The 19663-nt window shown below is 43.3% G+C and overlaps 1 protein-coding gene across 10 annotated transcripts in view; it reads left to right on the forward strand.

The window, feature by feature from the left end:
• The window catches only part of SH3YL1 (SH3 and SYLF domain containing 1), a 45526-nt gene extending 39599 nt beyond the window's left edge, over positions 1 to 5927 (forward strand). For 8 of the 10 annotated variants that reach the window (XM_033176704.1, XM_033176706.1, XM_033176707.1 and 5 more), the window contains one exon: positions 5085 to 5924. In XM_033176704.1, the coding sequence (XP_033032595.1) occupies positions 5085 to 5275 (191 nt within the window). In that variant the 3' untranslated portion in view covers positions 5276 to 5924. Of the gene's footprint in view, positions 1 to 5084 lie in introns of all 10 variants that reach the window. The other 2 variants (XM_033176705.1, XM_033176709.1) reach the window with 2 other exon arrangements.
• The last annotated feature ends 13736 nt before the right edge of the window (positions 5928 to 19663 follow it).

A 19663-nucleotide genomic window follows, 5' to 3' on the forward strand; every position in this document is an offset into this window, starting at 1 on the left:
AGATGAAAAGTTTGGCCTTTGGATACACGTCCTTTAGAAGCAAAAGTGATTAAGGTGTAAATGTTGACACCAAGACAGCCTAAACACCTCGATTTTTATCTTACACAGCCTCTTACTTTTAAAGACTCAAGATTAGACTTAGACTTAGGTGTCTAGTTGGTAAAGCGCTCCTGAACTTGACAAGGTCAGCTGACTGGCCGCACCTGCCTGGGAAGGGAGGGGTCCCTGCAGAGAGACAGAGCTGAGGGAAGCTGGCTGAAAGAGAGCTGAGGCCACGGATTCCCCAAAGAATGCCGTGGTAATGTGACGTTGGGAACTAGAGTTCCTTTCTCTATTAGAAACTTCCTGTAACTGGCACCAAGGAAAAATGTTTCATGATAAGAAACTAAACTCTAAGTGTGCTGTGGCGACAGGGTTCCAATGTGAACCCCGTACTTTCACTTTACCACCTGTGGGACCCAAAGGTAACTTCACTTGCCATGGCTGGTTTCTCGGCTGCTTCTGTGTTTGTATTTGAGGACAGGACAAGGTAAATTGTAACTCAGTTACAACTGAGATACTATTCCTTTAGCCCATTCTCCAAAGAGGTTCTTGAAGAAAAAAAAATAAAAGGGAAGACTTATAGTACACTTTTTAAATAAAACTTACTTTACGTCAGTGTATTTTTTTAAAAGCAGCTGTGAAGGCATTAACCTCTTACCAAGGAGTTCCTCATGTTTTCTTACCATCACTGCAGAGAAAAGTCACAGTTACATGGCCCCAGGGTCCAAGCCTTAAACTGAAAACCTGATGAAGCAGGGCACTCAGTCCTCCACGGGCGAGCTCCTGAGTCTATCTCAGCCCCAAAGAGGGGCTGTCAGGTGTGATGATCCGCTACATCACCTGTACTTTCCTCCCACCGTCTTTTGGCTTTGCCCTTTAGAAGGTCCAGCTGCGTAGTTCTTGGGCCTCTCAGAGAGACAAGACTCAGAAATGCACAGTCCAATTTTCTGATCTTCCCTCTAGGGATTCTGGAAGGAATGGTTTCATAACCAAAAGCCTGGACCCTCCAACGTCGGCATTCTTCCCCTTCCTCTTACCTATCCCATAGTTGTCCGGGGTGGGGTTTCTCAACCTGGGCAGTACACGCAATTTAGGCTGGATAACACTTTGTGGTAGGGGCTGTCTTCTGCCTCATAGGGCTTTTAGCAAAGGCTGTGTTCTCCTAGTTGTGACCTTCCCAAGGCTGTGATTTTTCTCCTGAAACAGGTCAGGCCAGGGGTGCTGGCTGCAAGGAGGCTACCTTATGCAGGCTTCGTGAGAAAGTGGACTGGAAGTGCAACAGGGACATCCACAGACCAGCCTTTCTAATCATGGGCCTCAGGGCAGCTGCCAATCACCAGTGCTGACTGTAATCTAATTCTGCTTCCTGTTTGGGAAACATAACCCCTACCAGAACTAAACTTGAATATTATGAAGGAAATGGCCAGTTCCCTCAAAGATCCTTCCGATTTTTTAAGTACTTGAGTATAAAGCTTAAAGGCATATGTTGTGCAGAAGGAAAGGCACCTGTGAATGCCCAGCTTTTCAGTAACTCAGTGGGGTTTGCTTCCCGGTAACCAGGAAGGTTTTTCTTCGTGGAAGGAATCATTACTTGGCTCACGTTTTTTTAGTGAACTCTTTTGTGGGTATTAAACTTCTCCTTGTTAAAATTATTTCTAATATTTACATTAAAGAGGAACTTTAAGTCATTTGGAGTTTTTCAAAAAAAAAAAAAACTAGCAGGGCACAGCACTAACTGGCTTATGAACTGTTATCTCAGAAAGCAGGTAGGCTCCTGGATCTGCTGGCTTCACTCCTGTGATTTTCATGTGGATGGAGTTTCTCCAACAACTGCTCAACTCCTGATGCTCCTGTACTCCTCCTCAGGAGGCAGAGGCATTTATGGTGAATTGGGTGAGGAACTGGGTGAGGAATTCAGCACAAGGAACAGTCAACACACATCTTAGCCTCAGTAAAGGAAAAATGTGAGATCCCAGCCCCTTCAGACCTTCAGTGGTGGCCTTGCCTTCAGCTGTACCTGAAAACCACCCATGTTGCTCCTCTAGCCTCCTCTCCCACTCTGCTTAATCCTCATTTCATTTGGAATCTGCACTTCAGAGAAAATTAGACAACACTGAAATGTGAGGGCAGGTACCAAACCGGGTCTGTGATCTCCTTCTTTCTCTTTCTTAGTTCATAATATATTTATTTCTCTAATTATTCATCATAAAATATATTCCTGAAACTGCTTAGAACCAATCCAGTTATCAGGGATTACCCGGAACCGCTTAGAACCAGTTCAGTTATCAGGGATTACCCGGAACCACTTAGAACCAGTTCAGTTATCAGGGATTACCCGGAACCGCTTAGAACCAGTTCAGTTATCAGGGATTACCCGGAACCGCTTAGAACCAGTTCAGTTATCAGGGATTACCCGGAACCGCTTAGAACCAGTTCAGTTATCAGGGATTACCCGGAACCGCTTAGAACCAGTTCAGTTATCAGGGATTACCCGGAACCGCTTAGAACCAGTTCAGTTATCAGGGATTACCCGGAACCGCTTAGAACCAGTTCAGTTATCAGGGATTACCCGGAACCGCTTAGAACCAGTTCAGTTATCAGGGATTACCCGGAACCGCTTAGAACCAGTTCAGTTATCAGGGATTACCCGGAACCGCTTAGAACCAGTTCAGTTATCAGGGATTACCCGGAACCATAGCATCAGACGCTGTTATTTGTACAGTCTGGAAACCCAGTGATGCAGGCACCACGCGAATCCTCCTTGAACATTTGCCTCATAAAAGTAAAATGCTGTGATAAATGTCAGTTTGGTCTGTTGAGCACAATTTAATATTTGTGAGGTTGTTGAGGGTCTTGGATGACCTGGAGACAAGCTTCACTGGATCCTAATCTTGGACAAATTACTCGGCATCTCTAAGGCTCAGTTTCAAATTCTGTGACGTGGGACAGGAGTAGCTGGCTCGTTGCAGTGGGCGGTGTAAGTGGAGCGCGTGTGAGTGTCTGCCACGTGCCTGAGCAATTCGCGGTGGCTGTTCTTCCCAGATGCACATCGATTGGTGCTGTTATCATTGTCATTGTCCTTATTATGCATTTTTGATTTTACAAATGAGACTGCAAGTGTATAAATGGATGGTAGCTAAGATGGCTACAGCTCCCAGCACATTCCCTGATGTTCACAAGCATTCTTTTAACTCACTTCTTCCTGTTATCTAACGTGTCTGGGAGACAAGAGGGAGGAGAACAGAGTTCCTGGAGGGTCTTGACTGATTTGGTCTGGTTAATTAAGATTCAACTTTATTAGTGGATATCCTAAATATAATCATGAATGAGAGATTTCCAGGATGGATTTTTCTTTATCATGAGCTTGCATCCTGATCTGATGACAGGGAAGCATGGCGTGAGCCCCGTCCAGGGCAGAGCACAGCCCCTTTCGCAGTGCCTGGCAGTGACTGCTCATTAACATGTGTGGAATTTAATCGTGTACTCAAAACGTTTAACTTATTCTGTTTCTAGACTATGTCAAAATTTTATTTTGGTGACATTCTTTTAACCTTATTCCTTAAAATTGGTAAACTAAAAGTAAATATAAGATGAAATAAAATACACAGAAATTCTTTGTATTATAGAAAAAGTAGTTATACCAGTATTATCTCTAGTGTAATTATTATTAGGATTATTTCTTTAGAACTCAACTAGATGGCACGTACTTTAAAGAAAGAACGGTAGCACCATCTTGTGTGAGCTACAAATTCAGTGTTTTCGTCAGAGTAGTTTAAAGTGTTGACTATTTTTATTTCTTACGGATGGACCAAATTCACTTTATTATTATTGTTACTATTATTGTATTATGGGTTCAAACAGGACCTGGCTCTAGAGTCTGGTTATTGGTGTTTTCTGTATGTCTGTACATCTAATTGCCTAATTTATGCACAGAATTATATGACGTGTAGAAGCATCAGACTCCATTTAGCTGAGGGCTCAAAAACTGTTTCATTATATTTTTATGATGTTATATGGTTTATAATATTTAATGTCCTTTATTCATGTTAACTGCTCAGTTCTCAAAGTATTTTCTTCCTTCTACAATACGTGGATATACACATTGCATTGAAATACTTGTGAAACATGTAGAAATGCTCCTGCCTGTGCTAATTCCAATTTATCTCTGATATTGAGAGGATGGATCAATTAAGCACAGAAATGTAAACAGTCACAAAGCCCAGGGAGAAGAAATGTCTGCTGATGAAACAGCAAAATATAACTGGGCTGCAGTCTTCAAGCCCAGTGAGTAAAGGGCCAGGTTTTAAAGCTGACTCCCCTAGGGTTTGATCATGAGCTCACATATCTGCCTTTCTCCCGCGTCTGCCATCCGTGAAACTGTCGCAACTATCTTAGCCCCTTCCAGCTGCTATGACAAAACACCATACCCTGGGCAGCTTATAGACAATGGAATTTTATTTCTCACACTTCTGGAGGCTGGATTCCAAGATCAAGGTTCCAGGAGACTCAGTGTCTGGCAAGGGCTTGGTTTCTGCTTCAGAGTTGGTGCCATCTTGCTGCATCTTCGCAAGGAGGGAGTTGCAAGAAGCTCCCCTCAGGCTCTGTCTGTAAGGACACTGATCCCATTCTTGAGGGGGAAACTGAATGACCTAATCAGCCCCTGGAGACCCCGCTTCTAACACCATCACCTTCGGGTTGAGGATTTCAACACTTGAATCTCAGGGGGACCCAGACATTCAGACCACAGCAATAACTACTCTATTAAAATCGAAAAATATATAAGTTGTATTGTCTCATAGATGATTCAAAATTTAGAAAATTATAACCAGAAGCATGTGCTAAATCCTTAGGTATATAATGTGCAGAGAAAAATAAGTTTAATAATGTGATGAAAATTACACAGACTGTGTGTTGTGGTTTCTGCCAGCCTCCAAGACACCAGCATGCCAAGCCCTAAGTGGTTAATTTGTATCTTACCAGCAGTTACCCCCAGTTTCTGCCTTAAAGAACATAAATATGTGAATACTTTTTTCTTGTTTTAGGCAATTTGAATCCACCCATAGAAGTGACAGCGCTGTATTCATTTGAAGGACAGCAGCCTGGGGATTTGAATTTTCAAGCTGGAGACAGAATCACAGTTATATCAAAAACAGATTCACATTTTGATTGGTGGGAAGGAAAGCTTCGAGGTCAAACTGGCATTTTTCCAGCCAACTATGTAACCATGAATTAAAGCGTATACTATTTTCTTCTTTGAGAATTACAAAAAAAATTATTTCTATGCTGACAGGATTTACTAGTTAAGCAATGTTTAATATAGATTTTAAAAACTTCTGTTCTACACAATTTCCATTCAGTATGTAAAAGATCTTGTTTTTCTATATAAAAAGAGTTGATTGACATATCTTTAAATACTTTGTACTAACTTGATCACACATGCTGTGCCATAGACTATCCTACAATTTATGTGCTCATAGTTCTTTTGTGAACATTTTCAAACATCACTAAGCATTTGATCTGGCCATGTATATGGTTTGAGAATCTTGAGGGTAGAGCTATGAATTTCAATTCATACATTTCCATTTGCAAAGTGACTAGAGAAAAAGAAATCAGCTTAAATGAGGTATGAAATAATGTTTAGAGTTGTAGCTATTAATTAGAATATGAATCCTTAGAAATCATATTTATGCTTTCAAAAATTGTACTGTGCATTTATCATAGAAATATGATTACAAAAAAGTCTGATTACCATGTCTTTAGACATATGGCATCTCTCAGCTTTTCTTCCTTATGGGGCTACATTTGTTCATTTCCAGCAGTAGCATAAACTTACGGTGACATGGTAGACTTGTCTGTAAATAAAATTTTTAAAAGTTTACTAACAATATTTCAATTTTGTTCTTTTTTTTTTTTGTAAGGTAGGCAAAGGTCCTGTGTCTCGTATGCAGGGTGAAATCCACCTCGTTTTTGGGCTACCTGAGCTCCTCCCTGAACTCTAGATTCCCCTCTCCAGCTATGCACTTGAGAGCTCCATTTGGACAAGGAGCTCCCCTCATGGGCTCAAATCCAAGCTCTTCTTTCTCCTCACTTAGCCCGCCCCTCCCACAGTGTTCCTCTTCAGTAAATGGAAATTCCATCCTTGGATTTCCTTGGTCCTTAGGGTGACTTCAGAGCCAACTTTCGTTCTATCTCATGCTCTCTGTCAAATCCACCAGAGATTATGTTGCCTTTCAGACACTCGCTGACCCAATATTTGCACTCGCCCTGTGCCCACCCTGAAGCGAGCTGCCCGCTCAGCCCCAGCTCCCGCGTAGACTCCTTGCTTCAGCCCTGGCTTCACCCAGCGAACCCTCCTGAGAGGAGCAGGTGCACATTGCACCGTTTGTCCTGCTATTCACTCCTCGCTGCCTTATGTCATACACACACCTGTGCATTTGCCTTTTTATTGATTGTACCTTCTTAAGACATGGAAAAGGAGAATGAAGATCCATGTTATCTTCACCCAGCGAGAAGTAAAACAGTTATTTCCTACTTTCTAAGCCCTTTCCAATCACCGCTGTCTCTTTCTAACTCAAAGGGAATCATCACCCTGAGTCTGCTGTTTCTAATTCCATACTTTTCTTTACATTTTTACTACATATGTTTGTGTCCTTAAGCACTATATGGTATTTCCTTCCATGCTTTTAAACTTACAAAATTTAAAGTTTTAAACTTACAAAAGATACGATAAATTCACTCATTTACAATGGATTTATTGTAAAGAAACTATGCTTTATACGTTCAAGGAATTAAAAGAAAAGGTGGAGAACTTCAGCAGAAATTTGACACTGTAAGAGAGAACTAAATGAAAAACGTAAGACTGAAAAGTAAAGTAAACTAAGAAGACAATCAATGGATTTGACAGTCATTTAGACACAGCAGAAAAAAGAATCATTGACCCGAAGGCAGATCAGAAACATGCATCCAGACTGAGAGTTGAAAGGACTGAAAATACTAGAAAAAAACAAAAGAAACTATGGGATAAGGCAAGAAGGTGTAGAAAATGAGTAGTGAAGGTTCTAGTCAAAAAGTGGACAGAAAATCAGGCAGATGCTGTACATGAAGATCAAATGCCAGAGCAGATTCCAAAACTTTAAAAAGACATTGAACTACAGATGTCAGAATTACTATGAACTCCAGGCACAATAAACACAAGGAGAGTCACATATGTGCACATCATTATAAAACTGCTAAAAACCACAAAGATAAATCTAAAAAGTAGATCAGAAGTTAATGGATAAAAATGCACACTTAGAAAATATAACACCAGGCGTCTTATCGATCATTAGGGTGACTACAGTTAACATTAATGGATTATACATTTCAAAATGGCTAAAAGAGAATAATTTGAATGTTCTTTTTTTTTTTTTTTTTGAGATGGAGTCTCGCTCTGTCGTCCAGGCTGGAGTGCAGTGACCTCAGCTCACTACAAGCTCCACCTCCCGGGTTTACGCCATTCTCCTGCCTCAGCCTCCCGAGTAGCTGGGACTACAGGCGCCGCCACCTCGCCCGGCTAGTTTTTTTGTATTTTGTAGTAGAGACGGGGTTTCACCGTGGTAGCCAGGATGGTCTCGATCTCCTGACCTCGTGATCCGCCTGTCTCAGCCTCCCAAAGTGCTGGGATTACAGGCTTGAGCCACCGCGCCCGGCTGAATGTTCTTATAAAGACAAGATACATATTTTATGTATTTGATATGAAAGATATATATGTATATGTATATACATATACATAAAGATATATGTAAAAAGAAAAGATAAATATTCAAGGTGATGAATATCCCAATGCCCCTGATTTGATTATACGAATGCATCAGATTATCACATGTATATCAAAAAGATATACATCTATTACATACCAATTTTTAAACATAGATGAGAACTGTTACAAATCACTAAGATGATAAACAACACAATCAAAAAATAGATCAAAGATTTCATTGATTTCACCAATGAAAATATATGGATAACAAATAAGGACAGGAAAATATGTTCCATATCTTTAACAATTAAGGAAAGCAAATAGGAACTGAGAGTGAGATGTTGCCACACAACCTCTAAATGGCTAAAATGCAAACAGCTGATGCTATCAAGTGTGAATGAGGAGATGGAGCCCTGAAAACTCCCAGGCACTGTGGCTGGAAATGCAAAATTGCTTGGTGACTTTGGAAAACAAACGTGGTAGTTTAACTTCTAGCCCAGAGATTTCATTCCTGGGTATTTGTCCAGGAGAAAAAACAATACATGTCCACATAAAGTATCATATGATGTTCATAAGAGCTTTATTCATAGTGACTCCAGACTTCAAATCCACATGTTCATCATCTGCTTAATGGATGAAAAGCATCGTGCTCTACCTATCCTGTGGAACACCACTCAGCAGTAAGGGACGGACGTTGACACATCGACAACATGCTGCATCTTCAAAGCATTTTGCTTCATGTCGGAAGTCACACGCTGAAGGTGACATAAATCCACTTACATAAAGTTTCTCAAAAGGCAAAATTGTAATAATGAAAAGCAGATAAATATTTGCCAGGTGCCAGAGGTTGAAGGAAGAGCTTGACTGCCAAGGTTGACAAGGGCACATCTTATGATGTTAAATTTAATAAATCTAAAACAAATACATAGTGTGTGTGGCTGTCAATGGGCCTGTTAATATTTAGCAAGCTAAAGTATATTAGAGAAACAGAGAAATCTAAAAAAACAGATTAACCCACCCCTCAGCATACTGTAGATCAAGCCTACAAAAATATATAAACATATATACTCTATAAAAATAAAAGGTAGCCAATGATTTGAGACCGTACCCTGAACTTAGGCTGCCTATTTATATCAAGTATCCACAGAATATTCCCAAAAGTTGACCATAATGCCACAAAGAAAACTTCTTTTATGCCATTATAAGAAATAGTATAGATAACATTTCCTGGCTCTGTACTATAAATAAGAAAATCCACACTAGCTTGAAAATTTCAAACTCTTAATAACTCAAGGCATATATATGTGTGCGCACCCTCGTGTGTGCGTGTCAAGTGAGTTTGTGTGTATACACACACAACACACACAAAAAAATCCTAATCAAAGAAAATAAAAGAGAAATGATTATGTTTCTTAATTCTTTCCAATTAAATTCAAAAATATAAAAAGTCCACTATATAATATTAAAATTGTTTGATTACAGGTGCACGTCACCACACCCAGCTAATTTTGTTTTGTATTTTCAGTAGAGATGGGGTTTCACCATGTTGGTGAGTCTACTCTCGAACTTCTCACCTCAGATGATCCACCCACCTCAGCCTCCCAAAGTGCTGGGATTACAGGCTTGAGCCACTGCGCCTGGCCAACTCCATTTTTTATAAACACACTTAAAAAATGGTCTAGATACTTTCTTAACAAAACTAGGCTTATTCTGTCACTGGAAAACATGAGAAACGGCCCCTTACAGTAAGTCAGAAGAAGTCACCATCAGCACTATGACTCAGTGTCGTCCTGGAGGCATTTGCCAGAGAAATTAGATGACATGGAAATGAGAAATATGAAAGTTAGAAAGGAGGAGATAAACAACTGTTTTTTCCAGATTATAAGATGGATTACTTGGGAAATCCAAGTGAATACACTAAAAAGAAAACAGGTGCTATAAATAATAATGAAATATAATAATTTTCAAAACTAGTAATCAAAATTAAGAGCTTTCTTATTTACCAAGCACAATCAGTTAGAAGATGTAATGAAAAGAACCTCTCAATTTCAAAACGCCACCAGAAGTGTTAAATACCTAAAATCAAATAAAATAGAAAAAATTTAAAGGCCTAATGAGGAAGACGCTCTTTACAGACACACAGCTTAAACGAAGGGACAAGCATAGATGATTCTGGCTAAGAAACCTCACAAAGACAGCAAGCTTCTTTGGGCTATTTTTTTTTCTGAAAAAATAAAACAATAGGATGATGAGCCTACCAGACTCTGAAACACACCCCAAAGCTGCAGCAAGCTCACGGGGCAGTTCTTCGCTCCAGTCAAGGGTGAAGATGAGTGTTTCCTGCTGAATATGTGAGCTGTTTAGTTTGCCCATTGTTAAAGTTTCTATTTCTTCCTGATTTTTGAGTTTTTTTTACATTACAGAGATGATCACCATTTTCTGTAAGTTGCACGTATCTTCTCCCAGTGTGTTTTTGTTTTTCTACAGTGTTTTTTGCTATTTAAAAAAATCCACCTTTTTATTTTCCTGAGATGGCAGATTAGAGTCTTTTAGCTTATCTCAGCCACCTGGAAATAGCAAAATAGTACATAAAGATCAACTCTGTGTGCTTTAATTCAAGGAAGAAAATGGGAATCTACTGGAATCATGAAGGACACCCCAGCTCCTAGGAGAGAGGACGAGGGCAAGCAGCCCCCACGATGGCACTCAGTGGATAAAATCGAGTGAAGCCCCAGGACGAGAGAGCGAAGGGAGACCCTCTGTGGCTCACCTCAGCAACGCAGGCCGTACTTTGTTTTTCCCAAGTCCTGGAACTGACTTGAGGAGAGGCTTGGCGAGCCTGAGAGGGAAACACTGAGAAGAGCTGCAGGCATTTTCCTAGACCTGGGACCAAGAGCAAGAGGCCGTTTTTAATCCAGGTGCATACAAAGTCAGCCTTTCCTTGGTGACCCAGCAGTGTGGCCATACAGGCATTTTAATCTCAGGCCAGAGATTGGAACATTTGCTCTGGAGTAGGGTAGGGACCTCCATGGACAGAATCATGGAAAGCACCTTGGCAACAGGTGCCGAAATTGTGCTCTCCCCCGTTGCAGGCAGGGAGCAGGAGGAGAGCTGCTATAACCCTGATTCCTCCTGGGTGACAAGACTTGGAGCCAGGGCCAGCCTTGCAACCTGGGACCAGTGTGTGTGTGTGTGTGTGTGTGTGTGAGATTGTTTGGTGCCCTGGCCCGCTTTCCTGAGAGCATGATGCAGCAGGGCCCTCTGCACTCCACCCCAAGGCAGAACTCCAGGCAACTGGGGCACCTGCTTGCCTGGATCAGAAGCCTGGGCTGTCCCACCCTTTCTGGGCATAGATCGTGGTGCAGCGGGACCCTCTCCACTCTACACCCAGGAAGATCTCCAGGCACTGGGAGCACCTGATCCTGGTGCAGGGGGCCCTCTCTGCCCCACACCCAGCCAGATCTCCAGGCATTTGAAGTCCCTACTCTTTCTGTGCAGAGACCATGTTGAAGCAGGGCTGTCTCCACTCTATGCCCAGTCAGGTCTGCAGGGATCTGGAGTACTCACTCTGCTGGATTAGGAGTTTCAGCCATACCCCTCCCCATACAGAGAACTTGGGGATGAAAGGCTTCCTGCCTCCATGCCTAGGCATGCCTCTGGGCACTTAGTGGCCACCCACTGGATTCTCCCTTGGCACTGGTGCTTGTGCCTGCAATTAGGGGACCTATAGGCAAATCTGCCTGCTCTAGCCCTGCCAATTTTGCTCCCCCAACCCGGGCTGGGCAGGGAGCTCAGACCTCTGTGTACTCCATGGATCAGCCCATTGCCAGAGGCAACAGAGAGCTTCTCCCAGTAAACAAGGATCCAGTATATACCTAGCCACTTGGCCGCAGCCAGCTGTTACTCATAAACACCATCTACTTGCCTGTAGATCAAACTGCACAACCCAATATAAAACCTACTGACAGAAGGACATGGGGATACAGAACCAAAGCCAAGAGACCCTACTCAGTACTCTCTACAGTCACCCCCCTATGGAGAGGGGAAGGAGAAATGAAATAGTAATATTATAGAGGCAGAAAGAAAGAAAGAAAATCCTATCCACACTAAAATAATTACATTAGAGATAGCAGCATCTCCAGATGAAAAGGAACCAGGAAAAGAATTCTGGCACCATGAAACAAGAGAACTATGAAACACTGCTGAAAGAAATCAGATGACACAAACAAATGGAAAAACATTCCTTGCTCCTGGATTGGAATAATCAATATCATTAAAATGGCCATACTTCCCAAAGCAATCTACAGATTCAAAGCTATTTCTATCAAACTTCCAATGTCATTTTTCACAGAATTAGAAAAGACTATTCTAAAATTTATGTAGAACCAAAACAGAGCCCGAATAGCCAAAGCAATCCTAAACTAAAGAACAAAGCTGGAGGCATCACATTATCCAACTTCAAACTATACTATAAAGCTACGGTAACCAAAACAACATGATGCTGTTTCAAAAACAGACACATAGACGAATGGCACAGAACAGAGAACTGAGAAGTGCAGTGAAGTGCACACCTACAGCCATGTAACCTTTACAAAGTCAACAAAAACAAGCAATGGGGAAAGGACTCCCTATTCAATCAACAGTGCTGGGATAAACTGGTTAGCATGTACAGAATATTGAAGCTGGACCTATCCTTTTTACCATATACAAAAATCAACTGAAGATGGATTACAGATTTAAATGTAAGACCTCCAACTATAAAATCTTAGAAGAAAGCCTAGGAACTACCATGGTGGACATGAGCCTGAGGAAAAAATTTATGACTAAACCCTCAAAGGCAATTGAAACCAAAAGAAAACTGGACAAGTGAGACCAAATTAAACTACAGAGCTTCTGCGCAGCAAAACATCCTATGATCAGAGCACACAGACAACCTACAGGATGGGGGAAAAGATCTGCAAACTATTTGTCTGACAAAGGTCTAGTATCCAGAATCTACAAGGAAACTAAACAATTCAACCAGCAAAATTGGATAATTCCATTAAAAGGTGAGCAAAAGACATGAACAGACGCTTCTCAAAAGAAGACATATAAACATCCAACAAACATAAAAGACATGCTCAAATCACTAATCATCAGAGAAGTGCAAATCAAGACCACAATGAGATATCATCTCGCACCAGTCAGAATGGCTATTACTAAAAGTCTAAAGGCAGTAAGTGCTGGTGAGGCTGTGGAGAAGATGGAAGATGTGTACACTGTTGGGTGGGAATGTAAATTAATTCAGCCATGGTGGAAAGCAGTTTGGAGACATTTCAAAGGAAAATAAATTGTTTGACCAAAAAGACACGTGCACTCATATGTTCATCGCAGCACTAGCAAAGACATGGCATCAACCCAGGTGCCCATCAGCGGTGGACTGCAGAAAGGAATGAGGTGACACACACCATGGAATACTACACGTCCACAAGAAAGGATGAAATCACGTCCTTTGCAGCAACATGAATGTAACTGGAGGCCATTATCCTAAGCGAACTAATGCAGGAACAGAAAACCACACACTGCCTGTTCTCACCCATATGTGAGAGCTAAACACTGGGTCATGGACATGAAGATGGAAGCAACAGACACTGGGGCTATTTGAGAGGGGAGGGAGGGGGCAACGGCCACAAAACCTACCAGTTGCTATCCTCACTGGACACGCAGCCAAACCATATCATCCTCAATAGAGAAAGAGAGACAAAGCATAGGAAAATTGAGCAGTTTGACAAGGGCTGCATACTCTTGAAAGTCTAGAACTTAAGACACATTCTTCTGAATCTGTAGAAATATTCTATATTTAATGGAATCAAGCCAAATTCTCCAAACATCATTCATGTATCATAAGATGTTTGCCCTACATTTTAAACATCACTAACAGTCCACTTTTGTAAAAAAGATAGTCTTCCTCATCCAAAATACTCAGATATGTGTCTTCAGTGTTATCTACAATTCAGAAGTTTATTGAGAGTTTCAAATAAAATTAAAAATGCTTGAGAAAAAACCGCTAGTGGCACTAACTCTTTCGAATTTGGTCTCTTGCCATGTAGAGTGCAGAATGTGCCTCCCTGTCTTCCCTTTCAGTATCCTCAGCTGCCTGCTTATTTGATCACCAGATCCACTGAAGGCCACACTGAGTTGGTCAGGGCTCTACGGACTCAACGCTGAGTGTAACGGGGCAGAGCCACGGACGTTCACAAAGACGCGGATTAAATTTTCACAACTACTCCCCAAATGTTCCTAACATCACCAAACCACTTCCTTCCGCAGATGTCTTCATTTTGTTTAAATGTGGTATTTCCTAACTGCTTCCAAGAAAGTTAAAATGAGGCCACAGGGATTTTCTGACATCTCCAACAAAGGAAACCTGTGAGCCGGGACGGCCGGGGCCTGTGAGCGGGGGCGGCCGGGGCCTGTGAGCGAGGGCGGCCGGGACGGCCGGGGCCTGTGAGCGAGGGCGGCCGGGGCCTGTGAGCGGGGCGGCCGGGACGGCCGGGGCCTGTGAGCGAGGGCGGCCGGGGCCTGTGAGCGGGGGCGGCCGGGGCCTGTGAGCCGGGGGCGGCCGGGGCCTGTGAGCCGGGGGCGGCCGGGGCCTGTGAGCCGGGGCGGCCGGGGCCTGTGAGCGGGGGCGGCCGGGGCCTGTGAGCCGGGACGGCCGGGGCCTGTGAGCGGGGGCGGCCGGGGCCTGTGAGCCGGGACGGCCGGGGCCTGTGAGCGGGGCGGCCGGGGCCTGTGAGCCGGGGGCGGCCGGGGCCTGTGAGCCGGGACAGCCCAGCACAGGCCGAGCAGCTGCGCTGCGCGTTCTCCGAAGAGCCACGGACTTTGCACAGCAAACGTCAGACGCTGCCTGGAAATGGGGCGGTTTTCAATCCACTGCCACAGAGTGTGCTGGGCGGTCACACTTCCCAAAAGTCTGAAATGTGAACCCCGCCTGGAGTCGGATTCCCACTTACTTCTGACTGGTGTGGGCAGACCACGGGCTCCGTAGTGGTCAGTCCGAGGTCCGTGCTGCTCCCGCTGCAGGATCGGGGGAGGTTCACGCTGCTCAACCCCCAGCCTCGTCTGTAAAGCACCCACTTGCTGGGACTCCCAGGGGCCTCGGAGGAAGAGGCCAAGCGTCCCTGCTTTGTAAGTGCTCCTGACTCTTCCCTGGCGTAACACAAACCTTTCCACGCAAGCTTGATTCTTACAGGGCGCATCCCAATGTCCATGAAAAGGTAACCCGGACATTTATTTATTTATTTGTTTGTTTGTTTAGCTAAATTAGAAACTGACTAAATAATTCTCACATTACATAAGGAAAAGCCTCACATTTACCAACAGAAGGTTGTCCCTTCATAAAAGCAGCCCTCACACTGCAGAACCTCCCTGCAGTCAGAGTCATCCCAAATGCAGTAACTGTCCTGTCTTTTACAATGGACGTAACAACTCATTTCCTGGTTAGAAAGTAAAAATAAATGAATTTTACAGCACTACAGAGAAGATCCAGTCTATTCACAACCATAAGATAGAATTGTTAACAAATATGTCACCACTAATGTGAAATGTTAAAAATAAGGGAAATTTGAGGTGATGACAGAGGGTATGGGGACTCCTGTACTCGCAGCTCAGTGCTTTCTGTAAACCTGCAACTGTTCCAAAAATGAAGTCTATTAATTAAAAAATATTATCTGAAACTACCATTTGATCTTATAATTTAATCCACTTATAAATAAAATGTTTATCGTTAAAGAAAAAATATAGCTTCCACTTTCATATGACAGCATTGGCGTCTGTTTTCAAGATTCAAACCCTCATATTTATGTCATGTAGTTTAAACTTCTCAAGAAAGTTATAAGTAACAGGCTGAGAATGTGCTAAGGATGACTCTCAGAGCTACCTATAGTTAGCTACTCTCTGGGGCAGAAAGTTTTAGTGGCTGGATAGAAACTCAAACCAGCCATAGCATTCCCTTAAGCCAAAACCTAATCCAGAGCAAGACCCTAATTTTCTTCCATTCTATGAAGTGGGCATGGGAAAGCTGAAGAAGTTTGAAGCTGGCAGAAGTTGGTTCATGAGGTTTAAGGGAAGAAACCAACTCCACCGGATAGAAGTGCAAGGAGAAGCAGCAAGTGCTGATGGAGAAGCTGCAGCAAGTGCTGATGGAGAAGCTGCAGCAAGTTCTGCAGAAGATGCAGCTAAGATCATTGATGAAGGTGGCTCCGGTAAACAAAGAATTTCCATGTAGATGAGACAGCCTGCTATTGGAAAGCAGATGCCATCTAGGACTTTCATAGCTGGAGAAGTTAGTGCCTGGCTTCAAAGCTTCAAAGGACAGGCTGACTCTCTTATTAGGGGCTAGTGCAGCTGATGACTTTTGGTTAAAGTCAGTACCGATTTGCTATTCCCCAAATCCCAGAGTCCTTAAGAATTATGCTGAATGCACTCTGCCTGTGCTCTGCAAATGGAACAACAAAGCCTGGATAACAGCACATCTGTTTATGGCATGGTTTATTGAATATTTTAAGCCTAATGTTGAGACCTACTGCTTAGGGAAAAAAATTCTTCCAAAATATTGCTCATTGACAATGCTGATGGAGATGTACAAGAAGATACATGTTGTTTTCATGTCTGCTAACACAACATCCACTCTGCAGCCCCATGCATCAAGGAGTAATTGTGACTTTTTAGTCTTATTATTTAAGAAATATATTTCATTAGGCTACATCTGCTGTAGACAGTGATTCCTCTGATGGATCTGGGCAAAGTCAATTGAAAACCTTGTGGAAAGGATTCACTGTTCTAGAAGCCATTCAGAATGTTCATGACTCAGGGGAAGGGGTCACAAGATCAACATGAACAGAAGTTTGGGAGCAGCTTTGGGAACAGTTGCTGCGCAGGTTGTTTGTGGTCAAACATGAAGGGGGGGGGAAGCTCTGATGTGAGGGTGGAGCACCTCCCGTCCTTGAGAAGAGTCTGCCTGAAAGTCAGGGAAAGAGCTGGAAGGAGCCTCTCGGTGCCCAGGGGAGTCCCAAGAGATGGAAGCAGTTTCCCATGTCAAAAAAGATATCAGAAAGAGCGCCAAGTGTAGGCACCAGAGTCCCAAGAGGATGGAAAACAGGCAGCACTGATGGAGGCGGATCTAGAGGAAGATGTAGGAATTCTATGAATTTGGAAGTGGGGTCCTTGGCTGAGCCTGAGACGGAGGCAGCTGGGAGAAAACACACTGTAGAAGTGTGTGGAGCAGGACAGACCCTCTGTGCCAGCTCTATGTTTACGTTCTTATTAGTTCCTTAAAAGAAATCTTAGTGGGAAGTCAGCAGGGGAAACCACACAATTTTTAAAGCTTTCACTATAATCTCAAGAAAGCTTGTTTCATTTCATGTTCAGCATTTAAAAACTTGTAGGGCTCTGAAAGGTGTAAGACTGGTTAGAAATCATATTGATTGCCTATTTTAGTGCCACTTGTGTATAACAATAAATTATAAAAATAGCCTAAGTTACTATAGAAAACTGTTTGCTGTAGACCAGGCAGTCTGGATGTAAACCCTGCTTGTGCCAAGGATCAGTTGGGTGATCTCAGCCAAAATAATATTTCTGGGCTCACCTTCCTCAATTTAAAAACAGGGGCCCTAAGAGGTGCCTCCAGCTGTCGTGGTGATGATTAAATATGATCGAATATGTTCCGTACTTGACACAGTAAAGTTTACATATTAAGATGATGAAAATAATAATCTGGAAAGATGGTATGATATGTTACAGAATTTTAAAAATCAGAGTTCCACATATATCAATATGATTTATTTTAAAAATGTACATATAACAAAGAATGGAAAGCATGAACTCAAACTGCTAAAATGGTTAGAGCTAGTTAATCTGCATGGTATTAATCAACTATAACTGAATATTTATTAATAAAAATAGTTATTAAAAATAGAAATCTGTTTGACAAGCCACCCATGAACAAACAGGGGACCAGGTCTCCTATCCAGGATCCTACGAAGGAGAGAAGAAAACAGATTTGCTGGTCACAGAAGTGCCCGAGCGGCTGATGGCAGCAAGGCTGGCATATCCTTGCTGTCTTACGTCTGCACAGGTGGCCCCGGGAGACAGACCACACAGCTGGGGAGGGCACAGCCTCAGCCCTGACCCAAATCTGTCAAACACTCTGCCCCACCAGCAGCTCAGATGGATTCCTTTACATCTCCACAGGCTTCCAGGTCCTCAATGCTCAGAACAGTCTTGAAGTTCCACAGGAAGGGCGACACCTTGTCCTCTGAGTCAGGGGCTGCCTCACTCACCAGGCATCTGATGAGTTAGTTAGCAGATGAAGGGGAAGGTGGAGCAGGAGGGAGCAGAGGCCTGGCTGACTCTGAGTGCAGGAGCTGCCTCCAGAGCACTCTCACCTGTCACCTGGGACATCATCAATTACAAGTCGTGCTGCCTGCATTCCTCTTGCCAGTGTGCACGTGTGCAGGGAGCCAGCCCCACCGCGGAGGCCTGTCTAAACAGAGCTGCCTCCAGCTCAGAACGTAAACACCTGCTGGTGGTCCCTGCTCTGTGGGCCGTCACTGCTGTCCCATGTAGACTGGGAGGGCTCGATGGGGGGAGATGAAGCCTCCTCTTTAGGGGCAGAGCTCTGGGGGTGGGGTGCTCCCTGGCTTTTCAGGAAATGACCCTGCTGTCAGGACAGAAGACCTAGCAACTTGGAATGCTTCCAGATTTGCCCATTAGAAGAGCCAGTACAAAATGTTAGCTGTGTGTCTCAGAGCGAAATTCAGGAAACAGAAATGCATGTTAGTGAAATAAGAACAAGTTAGGAACAACTAAAAGACACTAGGAGATTATGCTCTGTGCTCACACCCTAAAGGCTAATGCCAGATTTGCACACTGGGAGGTGAGTGTATGTGAGAAATGAGGGCACAGTCCTGCACTGAGTGTGGGAAGGGCCCTGGCCTGGTCACTCCCTACTCCTGGGCTGTTCTGACCTGCTGCACCCCTCCCAGGCATGTGGGCACAGATAACCCTTGTGAAATGAGACAGAAATGTGCTTTAATAATTCTGCCACTGCAAATAACAGTAATAGAAGACATGAAAATATTAGACTAAACATATCAGAAATTTCTTTTTCTTGTATAACAAAAAGTAGGGAGATACAAAACCCAAAGCTTGGAGGCTGGCGCTGATGGAGCTGAAACCCAGACACATTCCAACTTTCTGCCCTATGTTTTGGAATTTGTCCTCATCCATCCACCCATCTCTCAGCAGATATCCCATTAGTATCTACTATGTGTCAAGCCCTGTTCTGGTTGCTGAGAATACAGAAGTGAACAAAGGAGACAACAACATTTTATTGCAGAGCTTAATACACAACAAACAAAAGTCTGATTACAGCATATCAAGATCTGAGAACTGCTCTGGAGAAACATAGACTGGAGGGGGAGGAAGATGTGTGGAGGGAGGCTTGCTGTTTAAAATGGGGTCCTCAGGAGACATCTCAAGCAGCAGGAGCCCAGGCTCAGGCCACTCTGCAGTGCAGGGATCAGCTGAGCCTTCCCTGCCCTGTGCCTGGGGCAGGGAGGGACAGAGAGGCAAGAGAGGAGAGGAAGCCAGACATGTGAGGCGGCTGGAGGGCTCTGAGTGTTACTGTGAATGAGCTACAGCTGTTGAGGTTTTGAGCTGAGACGTGTTGCCATCTGATTTATCTTTCAGGAGGCTCTTCCTGGCTGCAGTGTTGAAAATCAGCTGTAAGAAGAAAGGATGGAGATAGTGGCAATTGAGTGGATTCTATACATCTTCCCACTTTCTCTCTTTTATTCCTTTTAAACCTAATTAAACGTTTATGATGCCCTCTCACTTTGACCA

Source organism: Trachypithecus francoisi, unplaced genomic scaffold, assembly GCF_009764315.1.
Source record: "Trachypithecus francoisi isolate TF-2019V2 unplaced genomic scaffold, Tfra_2.0 Lachesis_group17, whole genome shotgun sequence".
In the NCBI taxonomy this organism is placed as follows: domain Eukaryota; kingdom Metazoa; phylum Chordata; class Mammalia; order Primates; family Cercopithecidae; genus Trachypithecus; species Trachypithecus francoisi.